The sequence below is a fragment of the Ambystoma mexicanum genome, chromosome 4q, assembly GCF_040938575.1.
Source record: "Ambystoma mexicanum isolate Mex_15411 chromosome 4q, UKY_AmexF1_1, whole genome shotgun sequence".
Lineage (NCBI taxonomy): Eukaryota > Metazoa > Chordata > Amphibia > Caudata > Ambystomatidae > Ambystoma > Ambystoma mexicanum.
In genome coordinates, this window is record NC_090928.1 from 115,065,829 (window position 1) to 115,086,652 (window position 20,824).

Below are 20,824 nucleotides of genomic sequence, written 5' to 3' on the forward strand. Positions count from 1 at the left end.
GCTGAAAGTAGCAAGCAGAGGAGGCCCTCAGTGAGCTATTGGAGATCACCTTTTGGTGAGGAGAGATATGGATAGGATTGGGCTCCCCTATAGATCAGAATGTGAGGGTGGACACACGAGCATGGAGGCAGAGAGAAAAGTGGTGGTATGAATGAATATCTGATTAAAAACAGCCAGTACTCCCCTATATATTTATGCTTTGTCTGTTGAGTCCCTTCAGCAGTTTGGTGGGCTTGGCTTTTCCTCTTCACAATGACGAGCATAAAGTTGAAACTGCACCTGACTATTTCTTTATCCCACACTTTGCCATAGAGGGGCCCGGTGAGAAGACCTGCTCCCAGCATGCTTTCTTTAACGAAGGATGAGGGTCTATAAAGGCCTTTGTCAGGGCTCTAAATACAAACTGCAAAGTGGAGGTCACACTTGCTGCATCTAAGTAAATTGCTACAAGGGCACAGAAATTGATTGAGCAAGCCGAAGTGTAAAGCGCAGGAAAAATCTTTCCCCTCCTTCAAGGAGTACATAGCAGGAAGACACAAACCTCTTGGTACCAAATTCCCACCTGGGGGAAACCAAACCCTTCCTCCCAGAAGACAATTTGAGATCTGCTGTCCAAGCCGTGGTGCTCTCCCACCTGGATGGTGGCAATGCCATTCTGGAAGGCTTTCAGGCTACTACTCTGGCACCCTTGAGATGTGTCTTACATGCTCCAGCAATGCTCATCTACGGTCTCAAGTCTTATCACCCTGACCCTCCTCAAACTCCACTGGCTCCCACTGCAAGCACATATCGTTTTGAAGTTTACAAGGCTGTCGCCCTGAAGTACCCAAGCTACCTCGCTGATAAACTCAGCATCTCCGGAGGCCTACGATCAACAAGAAGTAAAGACATGTGCGAACTTGAACTCTGTCAGTGCAGGAAGGAAAGAACCAGAAGACAGGTCTTTTCTGTCTACACCCCCAAACTCTGGAACCACCATCCCACTAACACAAGACTTGCCCCTCACTTCTACATTTCAGGAAAGAGCATAAGACGCTTCTCATTAAAGAACGGTTCCTCCCGAACACCTAGGTTCACATTCCCTCCACCATGCACCTAACCTGAGACTCTATGATCTGCTCCCCCCTTTCCTCCTGTGGTTGCATCGCTTGCTGTCAAATTGCCCACCCTCCACAATTGTTGGCTTCCTGCTTGCTTGTATCCCGGTTTCCCTCACTGTCTACTTCCCCCATATGACTTGAAAAGAGCTCTGTCGCTTTCCTATGCCAGGTAATCACTCAATAGATACCCTAATAATCATATAATCTTTGAACCTATACACGCGACTTCCACTTTTCAAGGGCATTTGGACTCCCTGCAGCACCCTTCTGGGGCACCTTGGAAGGCAAATTTGAAATCTAGTTAGAACAGGCAACTTGTGTGGGCTGGAGACTTACTGCAAATCTAAATGCAATTGTGTATACATTACAAGATATGCTGAACCTGATGCACAGTGTGCTCAAATTTTGCTATATGATATGTCATTTATTACACACCTGTACACAAGTGTTTCTAGGTGTGACAAGACAAGGGAGGGAGGACAAGACAAACGATCTTACTAGGGCTTGTGTCATTCAGATCATACAAGTGCGAGAACGAGAAGTGCAAGGACAAAGGGGTGGGGGGAGTGCAAAGAAGAGGAAAGGGGGAAACATGTCAGCATTGATCTGAGTAAGTGCAACCTGTGCAGCGCGGCCCTGGCTAAGTGCCAGGAGGCAAAGGAATGTAGAGGATACAGTTACAGCCCCTAAGTGCGTGGTAGGCACAGAAGGAGTGCAGGGGAGTCTGAACAAGAAAGAGCCTGGTACCCAGTGAGACTGAGGGTAGCCAAGCAACCAGTCGGTGGAGCAGACGGGCAGGTGAAGGAATTTCAACAGGGGAGGGAGAGAGAGGGAAGCAGAGGAGAAGAGGAATGTTTTGAGCTGCTTCCGGACCTTCAGGTGGTCCGGCTTAAGTTTGAAATGGGCAGGGAGGCCATTGCAGAGGGAGGCACATTGAATGATCGACCCCACCCACTCTCTGCCTGGAGAAGCATCTGAAACTTAGAGAGTTGGGGGTAGCAGGGTGAAGGGCTCGAGAAGGAGGGTATTTTGGAAGAGCGCTTTGGATGTAGTGCAGGCCCCAGGCTCAATCAGCCTTGCGCACAATGCAAGGGGTCTTCAACTTGATCCTTGCAGCTGCCGGAAGCCAAAATGCTCAGGAAAGCATTCAAGCTGCCATCGTCTGGCTGCGATAAAGTCTAGAATGGGGCCTTTGCCACTGGCGTAACAGGGGCCCCCGCGGTGCCAGGGGCCCCACCAGTACATGTCCTGGCAGGGGACCCCACTTGGAGAAAAAACAATGAAAGAGTTTGTTTTTAAAAAATTTAAATATTTTTGATTTCACTTTGCATTCATAGAGAAATAATTTCTTTATGAAGGCAGAGTGACTACAAAAAGAAATTTCTTTTTGAAGTCCAAGGAATCCCTCACCCCATGCAATGGAAGACCCTAGGCTGGAGGCCTCCATGTCATGGGGTGGGGGGGGGGGCTATGAGTTCAAAAAGAAACAGTGGCCCTCATTACAGGTTTGCCAGTCCGGATTTAACGGTGCCGGTAGAACCATATCGGCATAGTTTTCCGGACCAGCAAACTGAGTTCTGCGGGCGGGTGCCGTCCCGCCCACCAGGTTTGACCTGGTGGACGGGACCCGCCCGCAGAGATGCAGGGAAACACTGGCACCATTACGACATGGTGCCGGTGTTTCCACGGTCCCGATTCCGTGGAGTCCTATGCGACTCCACTGGAATTGGGATTTACAGAATTCCCGGCGCTGGATTTACTGGACCACTGGGGCTGTAATGCCCTGGTAATTACGACAAATCTGGCTGCAGCCTGCTGGTTTTACCAGCATGGATACCGCCGGACTCGTAATGAGCGCCAGTATCTTTTTGATGTTACTCTGCATTCACAAAGACATTTTTTCAGTTATGGTTAGGTCCTTAACGGAAATAATTTCTTTATGAAGTCAAAGTGACTTCAAAAAGAAACAATTTCTTTTTGAAGTAATAGGGCTCCCCTCAGCCCCATGACTGGTGCGTGTGGGAGTGTATGGTGAAAGGGTGCACACTTAAATATACGGGTGGCGGCCTGGGTGTGCCTTCATGGTGAAAGGATGCAAACTTTGTGTGGGGGGGGGGGGTGGGATTGTGCGACAAATCATAATGGTTGTCCATGTCTAGGCTAAGCAGCCATGGTATGTGGTATTAGTGGCTAGAGATGCATTTTGGTGCAGCCAGTCTAGTCATTCCTCAGTTTGGTATGACTTTCTTTTATAACTGGGCATTACTGATAAAGCTGACCTGTTAAGTGTAATTACCTGGCTACACTGGCATTTGGGTGCTGCCAGACTAGTCGTTTCTTACTGGGGCATTGTATATTTTTCTGGGCATCTGTGATGAAATTATACAAGTCATTTATAACTCACCTGTACACAAGTGTTTCTAGGCACGACAAGACACGGGAGGGAAGATAGAGGGAGGACAAGACAATTGATTTTACTAGGCCTTGTGTCATTCAGATCGTGCATGTGCGAGAACGAGAAGTGGAAGGGAAAAGGGAGGGGGGAGTGCAAAGGAGAGGGGAGGGAAAAACAAGGCAGCAATGCTCACAGTATGTGCCGCCAGAGCAGTGTGGCTCTGAGTAGTGCAAGTTACAGCCTCTAAGTGTGTGGTAGGCCCAGAGTCCGTGCAGGGGTGACTGATCAAGAAAGAGCCTGGTACCCAGTGAGACTCTGAGGGTAGCCAAGCAACCAGTCGGTACAGCAGACAGGTAGGCCAGCAGGGGAGGGAGAGGGAGAAAGCAGAGAAGAGGAATGTTTTGAGCTGCTTCTGGATCTTCAAGTGGTCCTGCTCAACTTTGAGAGGGGCAGAAAGGCCTTTCCCAAAGGAGGAACCTGCATAGGAGAGAGATCTACCCCCCCACTCTCTGCCTGGTGAAGCCTCTAACCCATTGAGAGTTGGAGGTAGCTGAGCAAAGGGCTTGAGAAGGAAAGTATTTTGGAAGAGAGCATTGGATGTAGTGTGGGCCCAGGCCTAGAAAACTTTGTGAACAATGCAAAGGGTCTTGAACTTGATGCTTGCAGCAACCGGGAGCGAGTGGAGAGATTTCAGGGCTGGAGAGATATTATCCCTGGGCTTGAGGGTAAGGATAAGTCTTGCAGTCCTATTCTGGATTAGCTGCAGAGGGCAGAGAGTAGAGAAAGGCAGGTTGAGAAAGAGGCTGTTGCAGTAGTCCAGCCAGGAGAGAACCAGGAAGGCAAAGGAAGAGGGCCCAAGGCGGGCGGCCAGAGTGCGAGAGGGAAAGCAGGGGTCCCAATGAGAAGGAGCGCCATTTTACTGGCATTAAGGGAGAGATCGGTGGATGCACACAAATCCTGAATCGCGGATAGACAGTCAGGAATGAGAGAGACAGGAGAGGAGTCTGAGGGGAGCCTGAACGAAAGCAGAGTTTCATCTGCATAAGAGGAGAAGGTAGAGATCAGGTGGGACAAAGGGACCAAGAAGAAGTTGAAAAACCAGGGTGAGAGGATGGAGCCCTGTGGAATGCCACAAGTTTAGAGCAATGTGGCAGAGAGAAAAGGGCCAAGTTGCACCTGGGAGGGGCAGTCCAAGAGGAAGGAGGTCAGCCACTCAAGGGCCTGATCCGTGATGCCCAGGTTCTCATGGAGTCGATTGATCAGGATGGCGTGGTTGACCGTGTCGAAAGCAGAGGAAGTATCAAGGAGGATGAGGACAGAAGGAATGCTGTAATCAAGGTTAGAGAGCAGATATTCACGGGTGTTCAGGAGAACAGTTTCCGTGCCTCTGACAGCTCTGAAGCCATACTGATGGTCACAGAGACAACCAACCAATTCAGTGTGGAAAGTTAGATGGAAGATGGCTAGTTTTTTCCAACAGTTTTCCCAGGAACGGGGTGATGGGGATTGGGCGATAGTTTGCCAGGCAGGCAGGAAAGGCAGACGACTTCTTGAGGAGTGGGTGCACAAGGGAGTGCTTAAGGGGAGTGGGGAACGTTCCAGGGGTGAAAGAGTGATGTATAGACGTCGGCCAAGGCTGGAGCGAGGGTGTCAATATGTTCCTTGATGTTTCTAGAGGAGCAGGGGAGTACTTGTTTGGACAACACGTTCCTAGATCCGACTTGTCTAGAAACCTCATCAGGTATTGTCAGAGAGAAAGAGGAGAAAGGAGGAATAGAAGTAGAGCTGGCCATTGGGGGGGCCAAGAGAGGGAGAGGGAGAGGAAGAGGAGATGGGGGGGACAGGTTGTCCTTAGTTTTAGCTGTGCGGTGAGAGAACAGAGCCATACAGAGTGTCTGGGAGGAAACAGGAGTGGTAAAGGCCGCAACAGGATTGACCAGTTACTTACAAATTTTAAAGAGTTTGGACATGTTTGAGACCACAGAGACACGGGCTTGAATGTGTGTTCTCTTCTTGGAGTGTTATTGCTTCAACTGGCATTTTGGTGCAACCAGTCTAGGTATGTCTAAATGTGGCCTGGCATGCTTTTCTGTAATGTCATTGTGTCTACACTGGTCTACATTGTGCAGCCAGTTGGACATGTTTTTCATTTTGGCACAGCATTTTTAATAGCAAAACATTAATGTTCCTGTGCACTGTTGGGGACTTGCATGTATTGGATTGGTGTTACCCTACAAATCCATTGCAAACACTCTGGCTTTTTAGCCAATTTTTCTCAGTGTATTGCATTAAAACACATATTTATATCTTTCTCCTAGTGCAGTGTGTGGCATACCCCTTCAACAGCACATTCGTGCGTATTGGGCAAGCGTGATAATTTAGGCCGGCCCAGTGTGTGGCGCGGCCTGTGATTTGTTGCTGAGTTGGGGGGGCCCCCCCTCAGCATGGCTTGCAGGGGGGCCCCCACATTTTGTGTTACGCCACTGGCCTTTGCCTGAAATATTGAGAGGCACGGATACTGCAAGGAGATTGAAAAGGACATCCTAAAGGAAGAGAGCTAAGACTTGATATTTATGAAGATCAACCCTGAAACCCAACGGAGAAGACTAGATCTGCAACAGAATAGCGGAAAAAATGATAAATGCAGATTTATCACAGTTTTAAATGCAAAACAGAACAAGAGAATAGCCCTCCTTGTGAGAGTTTCCAATATTGTAAGCATACTTACAGGCCTAATGGTTTGAACTGTAGCTCTGGGCATGAGTTATTGGGCATGGGACCCCAGGCTTGACCTCGGCAACCAGGGAAATTGGGTTCTAAATATAGAAAAGATCAACTTTTGCATTCAAGTGGAGACTGCAAAACCCTTCCATGTAAAGCAGAGCGAGTTTGTCTCCAAGCCTCACTTGTTAATTTATTTGAAACAGGAGTCTCTACCGCTTGCCCTTTGAAAAGGGTGCATCCTACACGATTACCGGCCGAAGCTTAATTTTCGGGAGGGGAGTAGTGCTGCTGACGAGCTGAGCACAGCTGGGGAAGAGTGGAATGTGTATGTTCTTTCCCCATGAAGAAAGACTTAGCTGCAAGTCAGATAGCTCAGTCACTTACCGCCCATTTCTGAGGTCTGTAATGAACCTGTACATCTTAGGCCTGAATCCCACCGTGGTGGCATAGTCGTTCTTACTTCTGAGGCTGATAAATTGAGTAATGTTAAATAGGATCATAGTTATACCTGCTGTTTGCAGTGCGGCAAAAAGCATAAAGTGCAGTACAAGTGTGTGTGTGTGTGTTTTATGCATGCATTCGCACCATAGAGTTGTTTATCAAAGAAAAAAGTCGTTTTTCTTCTTCTGGGCCTTGCTGCAAGGGCGTGTGGGGCGAATACTTTAAATTGCATGGAGTGAGCACATGAAAAACCATGCTGAAGGTCGGCTCTAAAGTTAGCAGTGGAAGAGTTAAAAATGCAGTTTGGTCGGATGCACTGGCTGTGGATCAGAAGAAGCCAGCCCGAGCCTCTTGCAAGTATGCAGCCTCAATTCTGCTTGTTACAGAAATTCAAGCTGCACCACGCGCTGGGCGGGTTCATGGGGTGGTATGCGCATTCGTGACATAGGTCTCGGTTTTATACACGGTGGGTTGACCTCGCACAATAGAGACGTATTTCATACTTGCCAACGTTCTGTGACCAGAAAGATGTAGGATTTTTCAAGTTTCAAAAATAATACTCCGCATAACAATGACATCACAGGAAATTACACAACATACATTGTTGGCACCGCTGGGGCATTCTAAAATGCACAACCCATCAAACAGCACAACATGGAAAGATGTTCAAATGTTTAAAATGTATCATTGTGAATGGTAAGTTTCTACCAAATTCAATTACCTAACTTCACAGAAAATAATTACACAGAGCTGGTAGGCAACATTTGCCACTGCTCTGTAGCAGCAGCCCGGGCAGTACATATTTATTCCTGCAGTGCAGGTTGAACACTGAACAACATGGAGACTGATAACCTCCTCAGTCTGATAGGCAGATGCTGTGTGAGGGTGGTATGCTTTGCCACTTGCCTTTAATGGTGGTTCACCGAAGGTCTGTCCTGGCAAAAGGGCAGGGCAGAGTCATGTAGCTGTCAGGTCAGCGGATTGATCTGAGCCCATCACGCAAATGTATCACTTACCCGCCCACCACACAGATGTCACATAAATTACCTGCCACTGTAAAAAGCAGTAGGATCTGACCCCCAAATCTGTAGGCGGTAGGACTGCTTAAAAAGCAGTAGCCTGCTGCCAAATCAGTAGGGTTGGCAAGAATGGTATTTGCAGACGTGATTATGAACATGAAGTGTCTCCTCTCCTTTCTGGTGCCAGGATATCATTTTGAAACCTGTGTTATGAAAACTCTGCAAAGGAACTATTTCCGTGCTACTATTCGTAGCGAGGGGGGGTGAGGGTGGAAGATACATATTGATACATATTGTTTTAACAAAATATACTGTACAAGTGTACCCTAGTTCAATCTGTGAACCTGTGCTTGTGATTTAAAGGAGTGATCTACACTGGGTCAAGTCAGGAGAAGCCACTCAGCATCTCGTTCTTGCACGTGCCACCCTGTACCATATTCACAAAGCTTCATAGCTGGAGATACCTGGAGCATCAAGGATCTTGCCTTCAGCACATTTTTTGGAACATGGTTTGCTTGTGAGCATCTCAAAGATGTTCCGGGAAGATTTGATCCAGGTTATGGTTCTTGAAATGAGGATAAAGTAAATTTACAGTTTTTTTATTTTACAAAACAAAAAGATTTGTGTTTTTATTAACTCCACTCCTTATTCATGAATTCGGTTCTCCCGGCACAATTTTTCTTTTTTTCTGTCCTTGTACTACTGGCATGTTTTTAATTGCATGGGAAGTTAAAATCCTACAAAATTGATGCAGCAATCCATCTGAAACGCTTAATCCAATTAGTTGCTGGTAAAACTACTCACCTGTTCACTGGCCGTAGCTTAATATTTCCATCCAATAAATCATGCATAAAGCTATTAGCACTCTAAACAGGAAGCTCATGCTAGCGTTGTTGTTCTCTGTGCCTAGTTGTGCGTGTTAGCATGCCATTCTGAATTCTGCTTTGTGCCAGGGGGCATAGAGCTTAAAATAGTGGAAAAGGCATCCTTCCAGGGAGAGCAAAACGATTTCAAGCTAACAAACTACATCTGGCACTCCAGTGTGTCAATGTGGGAGAAATGTACAAACGTCTGCTGAACAACACAACAGAGCAACATTTGCTGTCTAACAACTTTGTCTCTGCAAACGAAACCTTTGTGGTGGTATTGGGAATGGGCAATGTTGTCAAATATCAAATGGAGGTGAATAATTAATTTGTTATTAGGAATTCCAGTGAGTTTTTTTTCTGGCAATAGATCGGCACGGACTGAGGCAAATTCCAGAAGCCCGAGCGTGCTGGGGGAGTGGAACATTCTGGAGAACGTACTGGGTCTGGTTGGACGGCTTCTAGGTAGGCCTCTTGTTTTCAAACTCCACTTCTAAGGCCCCTTTTCTTACTGCCGTCCTCCTCGCCTATTGACTGTGAACTCCCTATATCTGCCTCACCTCATGCCTGGATGAGCCCCATTTGCTTTCTATGGGTTCTTTCTAACGTCTTCGGCTTTCCTTGTACACCATAGTATAAAGGACCACCCCAGTTACCAAGCTGCCTCTACAAATGGATCAGTGCTCCATGCACTCTGCCCGTGCAATGCAGGTGTGGCCCGGGCAAAGGATGGGCCATTAGCAGCACTGTGCCACCCCATGCTAGGACCCCAACCCTTTGCTCTTCTAACACAGGGCACGTGTTACAAGTAAGTTTAATCAAATCTAATTATTGAATATCGTGATGGAAGTAATGCCAGTATTAATTCCTTATTCTCAAACGTTCATAAAACTAATCTAACAATATTATTTATTTGGTATTTTAAAAGCGATTCATATCAGATCCAGTTTCTAAGCCCTTTAGTAACCAGTTTCGCCAATATTAACCAGTCGTGATACTCATGTTATCGATCTTGAGAGGATAAATGGCTGAGTCAGCAGACCTAGGTGTCAAACCAATGTGTGACCTCATCACCCTGTTCACATGGAGCAAGACAATGAGCTTGAGACATGCTCCCACAGAAATGTTCTTCTAAAGACACATACTCTGCATTAAGTGGCCTCTTCTAAAGGCACCCTCTTACACACAGTTGACTCGCTTCATAGTGTGCAGAATGCCATTGGGGAAGTGTGATCCCAGTAAGAAATTACTCCAAGTGATCTATCCATTCCCGTACTGAGAATGGATAGATCCAGTGAAATCGTTCAATATAGACCTGACTCTGCATCACTCACTTGACGCCGCAAGGGCCTCTCCCAATGAACATAGGTTTGAAAGACAGTCTCGCCTTCTGAAAGCAAATCTTGATTTCCCTTTTATCATGGAACCACCCTCATATCTAATTCCCACAAATTCAGTATTCTGTTATGTTCACAGCTTGCTTATATATCTAATTCAGACAAGTCCTACCAGAACTCATTTAATCCACTCATGGAAAGTGAGGCCAGGGAAGCAGGCCTAATAACCCATTCTTCAATGGATGCAAATCACCATTGGCAATAATGGACTAATACAGTGGGCTGGGAGATCTGTGGATGACAGCCAGTCTGTTGAACTCTAACCAGCCACTAAATGCCGCTGTGTCCTCCTCCTCCCTCTGATAGAGTGGTCCTACTCCAGGAATCGAGGGCTGCATCCAGGTCGTATTTTCAGCCGGCCTCATTAATATTCATGAGAGAAATTTGCATACAATGATTCTAAATGTGTGCAAGTTATTTCTCATGAATATTAATGAGGGATATCCTGAAAACCCGTCAGGTTTCTGGCCTTTGAGTTCTGGGGTTGGACAACCCTGATAGGATCTCTAATATATCATTTTAGATCTTGAATCCATTGTTGAAGGAATAGTGGCTCTGGGATTTAGACATTGCTTTTCAATGTGATGCTAGTGTTTGAGCCATGGCAAACACAATGAACCTGTCTCAAAATGTTGAATATTCTGTCGTCTTCCAGCTCGAACATACTTGGGTTCTGTTGTCTCAAAATCGTTTGCAAATATTCTGGATAGTTGCAAGTTGCATGTTTGCTGAAGGAAGGTCAAAGGTGGATACTCTAGGTCAAGCACCACTTGTGGGCAATAGCTAATATTTTATCCTTGCTGGATGCTCTCCAGTGTCCCTGCTGGCTGATTCAATACCGATTATTATGCCCACCCACCAGTGTCTGAACTGCAACAAAAGCAAGTCTTATTGACTGTAGGTTGATGGCTTGGAACACTGGTGTGCACTCCATGACTTTGGTTGAGTCAGGAGGAATCGAAACGTGAACACCGTCTTAACAGAAAACAAGTTGTGGAGACGTTTGAAAGTGACCCCATTATGTTCTGATGCTCAGTTTCGAAGATTTGAATTTTTCGTAAGATCTTGCCATAGTAAATTAAATAATATTGTAGTCCTCTAATCACATGTCTCTCAGATGGGATACGTGAAACCTTTAATTCATTCATCCTTTGCTTTCGTATTAAAATTAATTTGGTTTTGCCCACTATTTTACTACCAATCGAAGTTGACCCAGTGGGTGTCCTGATTTTTTTTTTTTTTGCGTGATGTCTACTGCAAAATGTTCGCTTCAGGACACCACACGTGGAGGGTGTGATGAGACAAGAGCAGGAGAGAGGGTCTGATCATGCATATCCTTGAAATGTCCACATCGGTGAAGTGGGTGGGAGCAGTAAAGGTACACGTGCTGTGTAATTCCAGGAAACAGAAGCAATAAGCCTAGAGGAGGAGTGATCATTGTGTGAATAAGTGCAGGAGAAAATACAGGGCTTGCATAAAGTAAGTGGCTGTGGAAAAGCAGGCCAAACCAAGAGGGGTGGAGAGAGAGAATTGTGGTGAAATGCCTCCCCCCTTTGCCCAAGGAAAGTTGAAGACCCTCCACAGAGCAGTAGAGTTAAGTGACCCTAGCAGATCTGTGGTGTCTGGAGAGACAATCTTTACTTATTTTCTTTTTGGGGTTCTTTGGAACCAAGGTCCCACTGTCGGTGTATGTATCAACTAGTGGCTAAGTCAGTTCTGGAGTCTAGGGGGGGGGTGATACTGGCGGGCGTGAGTTATCATTTATTACAAAGGTGATATGGTCCCTAGGTTTGAGTCACAGAATAAGTCTAGAGCAACTTTGATTTGAATTTGTTAATGTGTTGATTTGATGATTGCTACTTTTTGGGAGGCCTAAGTTAGGCTATTTCAGGCAGTGATGCAAACGGGCGCTCTTTATTTTCACCTTGTGGAGACAAGGTTATTTGCTTTGGGTGCAGGGGGGGGGGGCATGGTAGGACGCTCGGAGAAGGGTAGCACATGAGGGATGGTGATAGTTGTGATCTCTGACTTAAGTGCATTCAGGCAAAGGCTATTGTCCAGTCTTGGATCAGAGAGACACAGGACTGAAGCGTGGTTGTGATGATGCAGAACCCTCTATACTGAAAGTGATTTGTATATGATCCACACATAAAAAAACAAGTACAAGGGGATGATGTCTGCTAGAGGCTTTATCTAGCCAATGAAAAGCCATACAGAAAGAAGTGACTCTTGACATCAGAATTGCTCACACAGACCTTTGAGGGGGAACAGTCTTGATTTGACTTGAAATTCTGTTTCCGAGGAATTAAGCAGTCCAGCTTAGTGCCTGGATTTTAATGCTAAAGGACACTTTCAGTCTTTTAAGTAGAGTTGAGTGCAGGGGTGGACTGGCCTATAGGGAACTCTGGAGATTTCCCGGTGGGCCTCTGCACCCTGGGCCTCTTTTGTGTGGTAGTTCCAAATTTTTTCATAGGAAAAGCATTGAGCTTGCTGACAATGTGTCATATGGGGCCACTTTGAAAATTATTTCCAGGGCCTCTTTTAGTTCCCAGTCAACCCCTGGTTGAGTGGGTGACTGTCGGATAATGCTGACGAATCGGAGAGGACGAGAATAGCAGGGGAATGTGCATACCCGGTTTGCAGCAGTTCATCCCTCATAAACAAGAGAGCAGATCCCATACCTCTTAAAGGTCTGAACCCAGGTTGGTGGTCACGCAGTAATGTCAGGAATTCACTATATTCCAGTAGTTGTAACAATGTTTTTTCAAGAACCTTCCCATGAAAAAGGAATATTGTGAATTAGAGCAATAATTATACAGTATGTCTAGCTCTCCGATACTTTTTTTAAGTAGCTGAGGTACAGCATCCTTTTTCAGTAAGTTAAACAACCATCCACAAATGAGCTATTGAACAGTGCCGTTACTGTGGGTGCCAGTGAATATATGGCTTATTCAATCGTGGTTGCTGTACAAGGTTCTGTGTTCATTCATTGACCTTTTTTTTATTTTTATTTTTTTTAAACAAATCGACATTTTGTTTTATTTTTGGGGGGTTCACCCAACCTCCCCACCTTCTCACATATTAATTTTACACTATTTCATACCCAACCCCTTATATACAGTTGCCCACACTCCCATGTATTTTTCTATGAGTGTTTTCGGAAAACAAAAATTCAGGAAAAATAACATGGTAAAAATGACTGACGATGAATAAACATTATACCCTGTGCAGTGTACCACTTACTGTGATGTCTTCATTTTCGACACTACTTTGCAGATGTGTATGCAGGTAGCAGGTCTGAAAATAGTTAGGGGTATGTTTAGTTGTTGGCAGGGGAATTAAATCATTAAGCTTGCTTGCTAATCTTAGATTGGATACTTGATTTTCACATTGAGAGGTTGGCAACAAACTCCAGTGAGGTAGTGGGGTCAGTGTGTTCCAGAGGGTTCAACGTTTTGCAGATTTGAAACACTCCTGCAGAAATGTTAGATTCTTGATAGATGCAGTTGGGAAAATACGTTTTCTTTTTCCATCTTGTGGTTGAATTGTATCTTTTCAAATTTCCAAGGCAATTAGCTATACCAACATCTACTAGGGTTTTTCACCAGCGCCATATGAATATGCAGTTTTAACATTTCAGAAAGGCAAGTTCTGTGTCCAAGCACCTGTTGTCATTTTATGGAGGTGGTGTAATTGTTTTGCAAACTGAGTGGGCCATGATATGAGTTCTGAACAGGTTATTTGTGCAGGTTAGTGAGGAGATTGACTGGGGACTGTGACGAATCGCAGGTATTCGCCCATTCTCCCCAAGGTGAAGCCCCCACCTGTAAGTCTAGGGAGGTGAGCCAGCTCTGCAAAACCCTCCCTACGGGCCGAGGCAAGTGCGATCTCACTGGGAGAGACTCCCCTTTGGGGACAGGAACTCTGTTCCTGTGAGGAACTCCCTAGGGCAAAGAATGTAATTGAATACTTGGGACTACCTGATAAGCCCAAGAATGTGGCATTTTTAGCTTTAAATGAAGGAAAAGCAAGACTAAACATAATGGCACCAGAAAAGGAAGATGTCTCTTGGATTCATATATAACTGTGCCAAGAAGGAAGGGAGGAGAAGCCTGATGTGCAGCGGAAGCCTCCTGACATCATATGCTGGCTGGAGGCAGAGCACAAGTTAGTCACAGAGGTTCGACTTCTGGAGAGAAAGTGAACGCGAAGAGACGCCAGAGAACCAGCACATGAGAGGCGAGACAAGTCTTGCGTCTACCGAGAGACAAGCCCCAGGAACAACACTGCTATTGCCCATACAGGAAGCTAGGGTCGCTTCACACCAGCCGCATTAGTACGAAGCAGGAGTCTGACGCGGACCCGAGAATGAGAAGCTGAGCAGCAGTGAGAGAGCGTTCTCAAGAAGAGCAGAACCCAACCACCGGCCCCTATCAAGTAAGGGGGACCAGGAGAAGCGTGAGGCACGCAGGGTATTATTATCTAGCAGATAAAACTTGTCAGATTCACAGGAACGCGAAAGAATGGCTAAAGTTATGTGATGGGAATTAGAGACAAAGAAGGACCAAGAAAGGAACGAGTTATTGTGTGAACCCGGCACCCCAGTACTCAAGATGAGATATCAAATGCACAACAATCTCATTTAATATGCGAAAGGCCTGGAAGAGAGGGGCTGAGCACATACAGTTGTTCTATGAACAATAGGCAGAATGTTGAAAGGGGCAGAGGAAAACCGCTATCAAGTGCTCCCGAAGAGGAGGCTTGGAAAGAGGTTGCACATAACTATCTGAGTAGGAAGAAAGGTTATTGTAAAAGCCATTTGGAAAAGGGGACCCCAGAAAGCAGGAAAAAGAAAAGTGCCCTGAAGGAGCTACAAGAGTTGGTCGCAGAGACTATCTTTGCCCAAGAGAGTTAATATAATTCAAGACTATTGAATGAACAGGAGCGCACACCAGGCAAAGACAGATCATTCCCTTGGTTTATTTAAGTTAGTTAACATTAGTGGTAGGGCCATATAGGGGTGTTTGGATGGAGGGCATATTTCCTTTTGACTTTAAGACGGACGAGCACCTTTTATTTTCTTTAGCTACGGTATTTCTTTTAGTGATAGTGATATTAGGCATTCTACTTATAATTGGATTACAAACCTGAACCATGTCTTCTGTGTGTCCTACTTCTCCTTCCGACCTGCCACAGAACCCATTCAGGGTAATGGGCAACTTAAAACTTTCTATAAAAAATTGATGGGATGACGTTTCTCATAAATTGGATTTTCGTGAAATCCTGGTCACGTGATGAAATGTGGGTGTTGGAATTCTCTACTCTTTGCAATCTTGCACAGAGAAGCCTATGATCTGACCAATGGACAGGACAGACTCTGATGTTAGTTTAACTCCAGATTGAAGAGAGATGGCATCTAGATTGTGCCCTCCACAGTGTGGGCGCTGTTTGTTGAAATTATTTGATTTAGAATGTTGTACATTTCGGTGGATTAGGTGTTTTGATAGTGTTCATAATAGACCTTCTTGTTTAAATGAATGCAGGCTTTGTATTTTCTAAATGTGTCACTGAAAAGTGAGTCAAAGTACCACGAGGCTTGATGGTGATTTAATTTCTGTTTCATGGGTTTTAATCCCTTAAGTGACAGGCTATTATACAAGTCTATGCAAAAAGGACAAGCATACTCGTCCTTGGCACTTGGAACAGCAGGAGTCAATAGTGTAATTTAGCAATTCCATGTAAAGTTAAGAGTTGTGAACGAAGTCAAGTCTGTTCAATAAAATGGAGAGCTCCTTGAGCTTTAAACTTTGGTGAGCTGGGTCTAAGTTGTTCCAGGGTCATGTCCTCATTTTTTGGATGGTTTACTTTTGAAAGAAAGTTATACGTAGTAACTTCATACCTACATGATCAGACAGATGAAAAGTTAGAGGGAAATTTGAAATTGGAAAGAGAGGAAATAACGAGTTCCATAGTGTGAACATTCATAAATGTAGGTAAATTAATTAGTTAAACGAAGCTGCTGGTTTTACATGTTATTTAGTATTTCCAAGGTGTATAAGGTCATCGATACATTGCCACCATCCAGAACACGCACCTGCAAAGATGTGCGCATAATCGGGGATAGCTCATGAGGAAATGTGATAGGAAAATTACCATCTGCCTCGAGCAGTCCATATACTATCATAGTGAGGGAATCGGTGTTGGGTAGATGTAATTGTAAAATAAGACTCTCTGTATTAACTTTACAACTATTGTAGTCTCCTTACTCTTTCATTTTAATGCCACTTGGCCGGTGGATGCAAGGGGCGGTAATCGGATGAAGAATTTTGTAACCTATGGGATTGCCCATGGAGATTAGGGCCAGAACCGGCAGTAAAACTAGGTTCGTACTGTCCTTTGCTAAGAGTTCGTAAGAATCCTTGACGAAGAAGCAACCATTCATAAGCATCCCGCTCACAGAGTGCATCGAATAATCAAACGGAGTACAGGCTTTTCAAGCAGATGCCACTAAATCATGGATGTTCATTATTTGTTTGCAGTCAGAAAAGTAAAGAAAGAGATTTCATTGTGTGTTTCAGTGATATCCTTCAGCGGGGCATGGTGGCGATTTTCTAGATATTACAGCCGCAGCCACTGTAATCTTTGAAGAATTCAAGATGGCAGTGGCTGCCCCTAGCAGGGTGTTTTAAGTGAGCCATATGCCTTGGTGGGGGGGAGGGGTGGACTGGCACCACAGAGCTGCTGTGAAGAATGGAGGAGCCATACCCGTTCTAGTGACACCTTGGTTTACTAGAAACCCAAGATGGCTGTGTTCTTGGTGAAGCAGATGGCAGGGCAAAGGGAGCGACTGTAGTCAACTGTGTGACGGTAATACAGACACTGCAGGGGGACTGACCCTGAGAGTGGGCTGGTTGGAGTTACTGGAGAGGGACAGGCTGGTTATTGGAGCCGGCATTGCTGCAGACAGTATCTAGGTCTGATTCAGTGAGGGAGATAGTGGCGTGACTAACCTGGGGATGCAGTAACCAGGGTTTCATAGTGACAAAGCCACCATTGCCAACCCATCACTCTCCCTGAAAAAAGATGCAAGATGGCCTCTCTATCTGTATTCTGGGGAGCCCTCACCCCTTAACTGATGTCTGTGACATGATGGTAGTTCTAGGGCGGATTCCGATAAAGGTGAATGAATATTGGCAATGCTTGATCACCATAAACCTAACTCGATGGCCCTTGGGCAAGGCAGTAAACAGTGGAAGGATTTGGTGCAAGGAGTGTTTCATACTTTTTGCAATGATCTCCCAATACAGACTTCTGGAAGCCAAGAGGCAGCAGCAGTGTGGTTTACGCAACTCCACTACAGAAAAGCATCTGCCTTAGGGATGACTGTTTGGTAAACATTATTACTGGGATTCAAGTGGGGCTGCTTGAGAGTAGAGTTAGTGGTGAGGGAAGTTAGTGGAGTGCCCCGCGGATGTCTGTGGATCAGTGCTCAGCATGGCAGACCACCGGCAGCTGTTGAGCGGTGTAGAACTGGTGACTCAGTCTGTGTTACAGTCAATTAGTGGTTCATTCTCCCTGAGGGCCCCCTATATCTGATCGCAGGATGAAGGTATGAAGTTTTGAGATTCTGCGTGGTGATATCGATTGCTGTCTAAGAAGTTTCATCCCTTTTTATTACCACAACCGCTTTCCATCTCTCTTCTGCCTCCCTTTTCCCGGGTTGACTTTGCATGGACCACTGTGATTATAGTTAAGGTAAACCACATCTAGCAGTTAATTTGTTGGCTGTACATAAGAGTTTGAGGAGCGCTGCAGAATGTTTTTGAGATTGCCTTCTAAGGTGGGTAGTGGTAAGGTATGGCGCATATCTTGTAGAGGACTGGAGAGGACAACGCTCTTCTCAGTGGGGGAGTCTCTAGTCAGTGGTCGACTGTGCGTATTCCTCCCAGTGTCTGGATTTCGAGTCTAATAAATAGCAAACCATTAAAGGATGTGTAGCAGAAAGGTGCTATTGTGTGGTAGAAAACAGTCAGATACAAAATTGATTTTTATGTATAATGCGAATATTAAGTTATTTAAGTCTGCATTATTTTTGCATGTCACCCCTGTTGGGAGACATGGTATCTCCCAGTGTTGTTGTCTTGGTCACATGGGGGAACCATGTGACCAAGTTAATAAAAGGAACGAGCCGCTTCCGGCTCGTCAGTCGATATGAAACTGACTCTGGTGTCGTTCTTTGGGTGCACCCTGCTGGTGCAGCACCGTGTGTAGCTGGCCCAAGGACTGGGCCCTACACGAGGTTGGTGCCCCTGCTGAGCAACGCCGCCCTCTCTATGGCCTAGCCTGGTCACATGGCTGAATGGTGCCACCCTGGCCTGGGTGACCCCAGCGTGCTGGATTCCCCCAGCCACGTGGGTCGCTCCGGTGCCTCCCAACAATTATGATTAAAAAAGAGTGTGAAACACAAGAGTTACAGAATCTGTAACATGCTATTGACATGAACCGATCAGTCTGTGCAGGATGCATCACGTTGTCCTCCTAAAGGCAGTGCTGTGGTTTTTGTAGGCCGCCAGATTTAACAGCCCACGTCTATTCTAAAACATTGTTTGGCTACAAATATATAGTGTCCATGGAAACGGCTGCTGCAAACCCTCTTCCGGAACTGCATGACTCATTGCATCCTGTGAGTCACCTCTGCATTCGGACATAGCTGTCTTGTGATCTCAGGTAATTTGTAGGCCAAGGAGAGAATTTTGCGAATAAAATACGTCTGTCAAAGTAAACTTGATCGATTTGAAGGCCTAGCCAAATCTCAGTAAAGAAAGGGGACACTGCGCGACAACTTAAATATGCATTTGCATGAAGCACCTGTGCTATCACTAGTTTGGTGTCACCAGTCTTTTTGCATAATGCATCGAAATATAGGTTTCCTTACAGAATCCATGCCCCACAGAGAGAGAATTGCACCCATCGTCATGCAAACAAATGCACGAGCAAGCACAAGCTGCTTCCAACTATGCGCAATCTTAAGAATTGCTATATAAACGGTGCTGGTGGTGTTTTTTTATTTCTTTTTATTTTTTAATGATTTCTTTTAAACTTTTTCTGATATAAATCTCAAGTCATTCGGCCTTCCAAGTTAAAACTTGTGCATGGTAACTGTGCTCCAGTTTTGTTGGTGGGGATGTATTTTGAGACTTGTTTTCTAGCAGAACTTTCTTCACTTTCTTCTCCTTAGACAACACTGAGAAACGTCCAGAACCATTGGCATCCTCTGCTGTTCCTCACCCCAAACCCAAGAAGGGAGCAGGGCCTTCTAAAAATGTAACCGCTGGCAGTCATAAGAAAGCTGACGCTGCCACTAAAAAGCCGGTCAAGGGTTCAGGCAAGCAGCCTCCTGTCCCGCCTCCAAAGCCCGTGAATCGGAGTGCGTCTCGGGAAGCTTGTGAGTATTTGCAAGTTGGATGCTACTGCATGAGCACAATTTGCCAGGCCGGTGTTGCTGCATGATTACGTGTTGCATGTGTTCCGTGTTTCACCTTGACGGTAACATATCCCAGCACGCAGTAACCCCTGTCTCACTTGTTGCTGATGACGTTGTGCGATACATGTGTGTGAGTAGGACTCTCTGTTCACTTTCTCCTTTCTAGTGAGCACTGACAACTGCCCCAGAGCGCAGGTACCTCAGTCTAAGCCCAAAAAAGCAGCGACCTCTTCTAAAAATGTTGCCGCTTCCGCCAGCCAAAAGAAAGAGGATGTTCCCACTAAAAAAACGACCAGGGCTGCCGGTAAGCAGCCGCCTGTGCCACCTCCCAAGCCAACCGGCAGGGGCACAACTCGAGATTCCGGTGAGTATGTGTCAGCCGCTGGCACTGTTGCATGCCCAAGTATACTGTTCTCTGCATTGTTCTCGTAACACTTGGACATTGTATTATACTAGGCCCCTGTGACTGACGCTCAACCTCTGACAGCCCATGCTGGAAAAATGACGGATACACCTCAGCCATTCTTTGTATACAAGCAGCCATGTTCTCCACGCCCCTGAGAACCCTCGGCCGTGCCGGCTTGTGCCAAGGACGAGTATTCATAGACTTGCATAATAGACTGGCAGGTAAGGGGTTAAGCACGCTGGGCACGCTTGCAACCGTGCTCTGCACACATGCAACCATGCTCTGCCGTGTGCCGTCTGCCTCAGTGATTGTGCAGGCATATTCTGCCACTTGCACATTTAGCGCACCCTGAGCCACGTGCATGCATTTAGCCACCCTCTACTCGCTTTTAGGTCATTGTCTGCGCAGCTTTAGCTGCTCTTGTCTGTGCTTCTGGATGGGATGGGAAATTGAGTGACATAATTTCTGCATTTGGAGTCTGGAAGGCCTTGAATGGAAAGGGGCAAAGAGCATAGCGAGAAGTGGAGACCAGGAGAGCCACTGAGCAAGGAAAACGAATCTGTGAGAACTGTTCAGGGAGATCACAAGCAACAAAAAAACGGCACCTTTACCTTTTGCGTTTTCTGGCCTGTGTGTGTGGCAGGTAGTCAATGTGGCAGTGAATCTGTACAACTGTCCTGCACATAGAAATGGCAAAGAGAGCACACTGCGCACTGGGTAGGCAGCACCCATCGACTGAAGTTCACTATCTAATCTCACGCTCGAGTGCTTTAAATTCCTGTTAACCATAACTAATGGGGAATGCAAAGAGCCTTTTGGGATAACTTGCTGAGATGCATCTGAAAGCTGCCTAACCATAAGCACTAAACTCAAACATGGCAACCTCTAGTTCTCACGGTGTACGTGAAGAATCTTAACTCTTTACCAAAACAAGAGACAAAGCTCTTGGCGGCAAACATGGCCAATCCTTCGGTAGAAACAGTTCTGCCAGT

General features: G+C 45.8%; 1 protein-coding gene across 4 annotated transcripts in view; it reads left to right on the plus strand.

The window, feature by feature from the left end:
- PHACTR2 (phosphatase and actin regulator 2) overlaps positions 1 to 20,824 on the plus strand; it is a 951,421-nt gene that overhangs the window by 670,666 nt on the left and 259,931 nt on the right. For 2 of the 4 annotated variants that reach the window (XM_069607614.1, XM_069607613.1), the window contains exons 5-6: positions 19,181 to 19,387; positions 19,593 to 19,790. The exons of 1 other annotated variant lie outside the window; for it this stretch is intronic. In XM_069607614.1, coding sequence (XP_069463715.1) covers positions 19,181 to 19,387; positions 19,593 to 19,790 — 405 coding nt within the window. The remainder of the gene's footprint in view (positions 1 to 19,180; positions 19,388 to 19,592; positions 19,791 to 20,824) is intronic. One more of the 4 variants, XM_069607615.1, reaches the window with a different exon arrangement.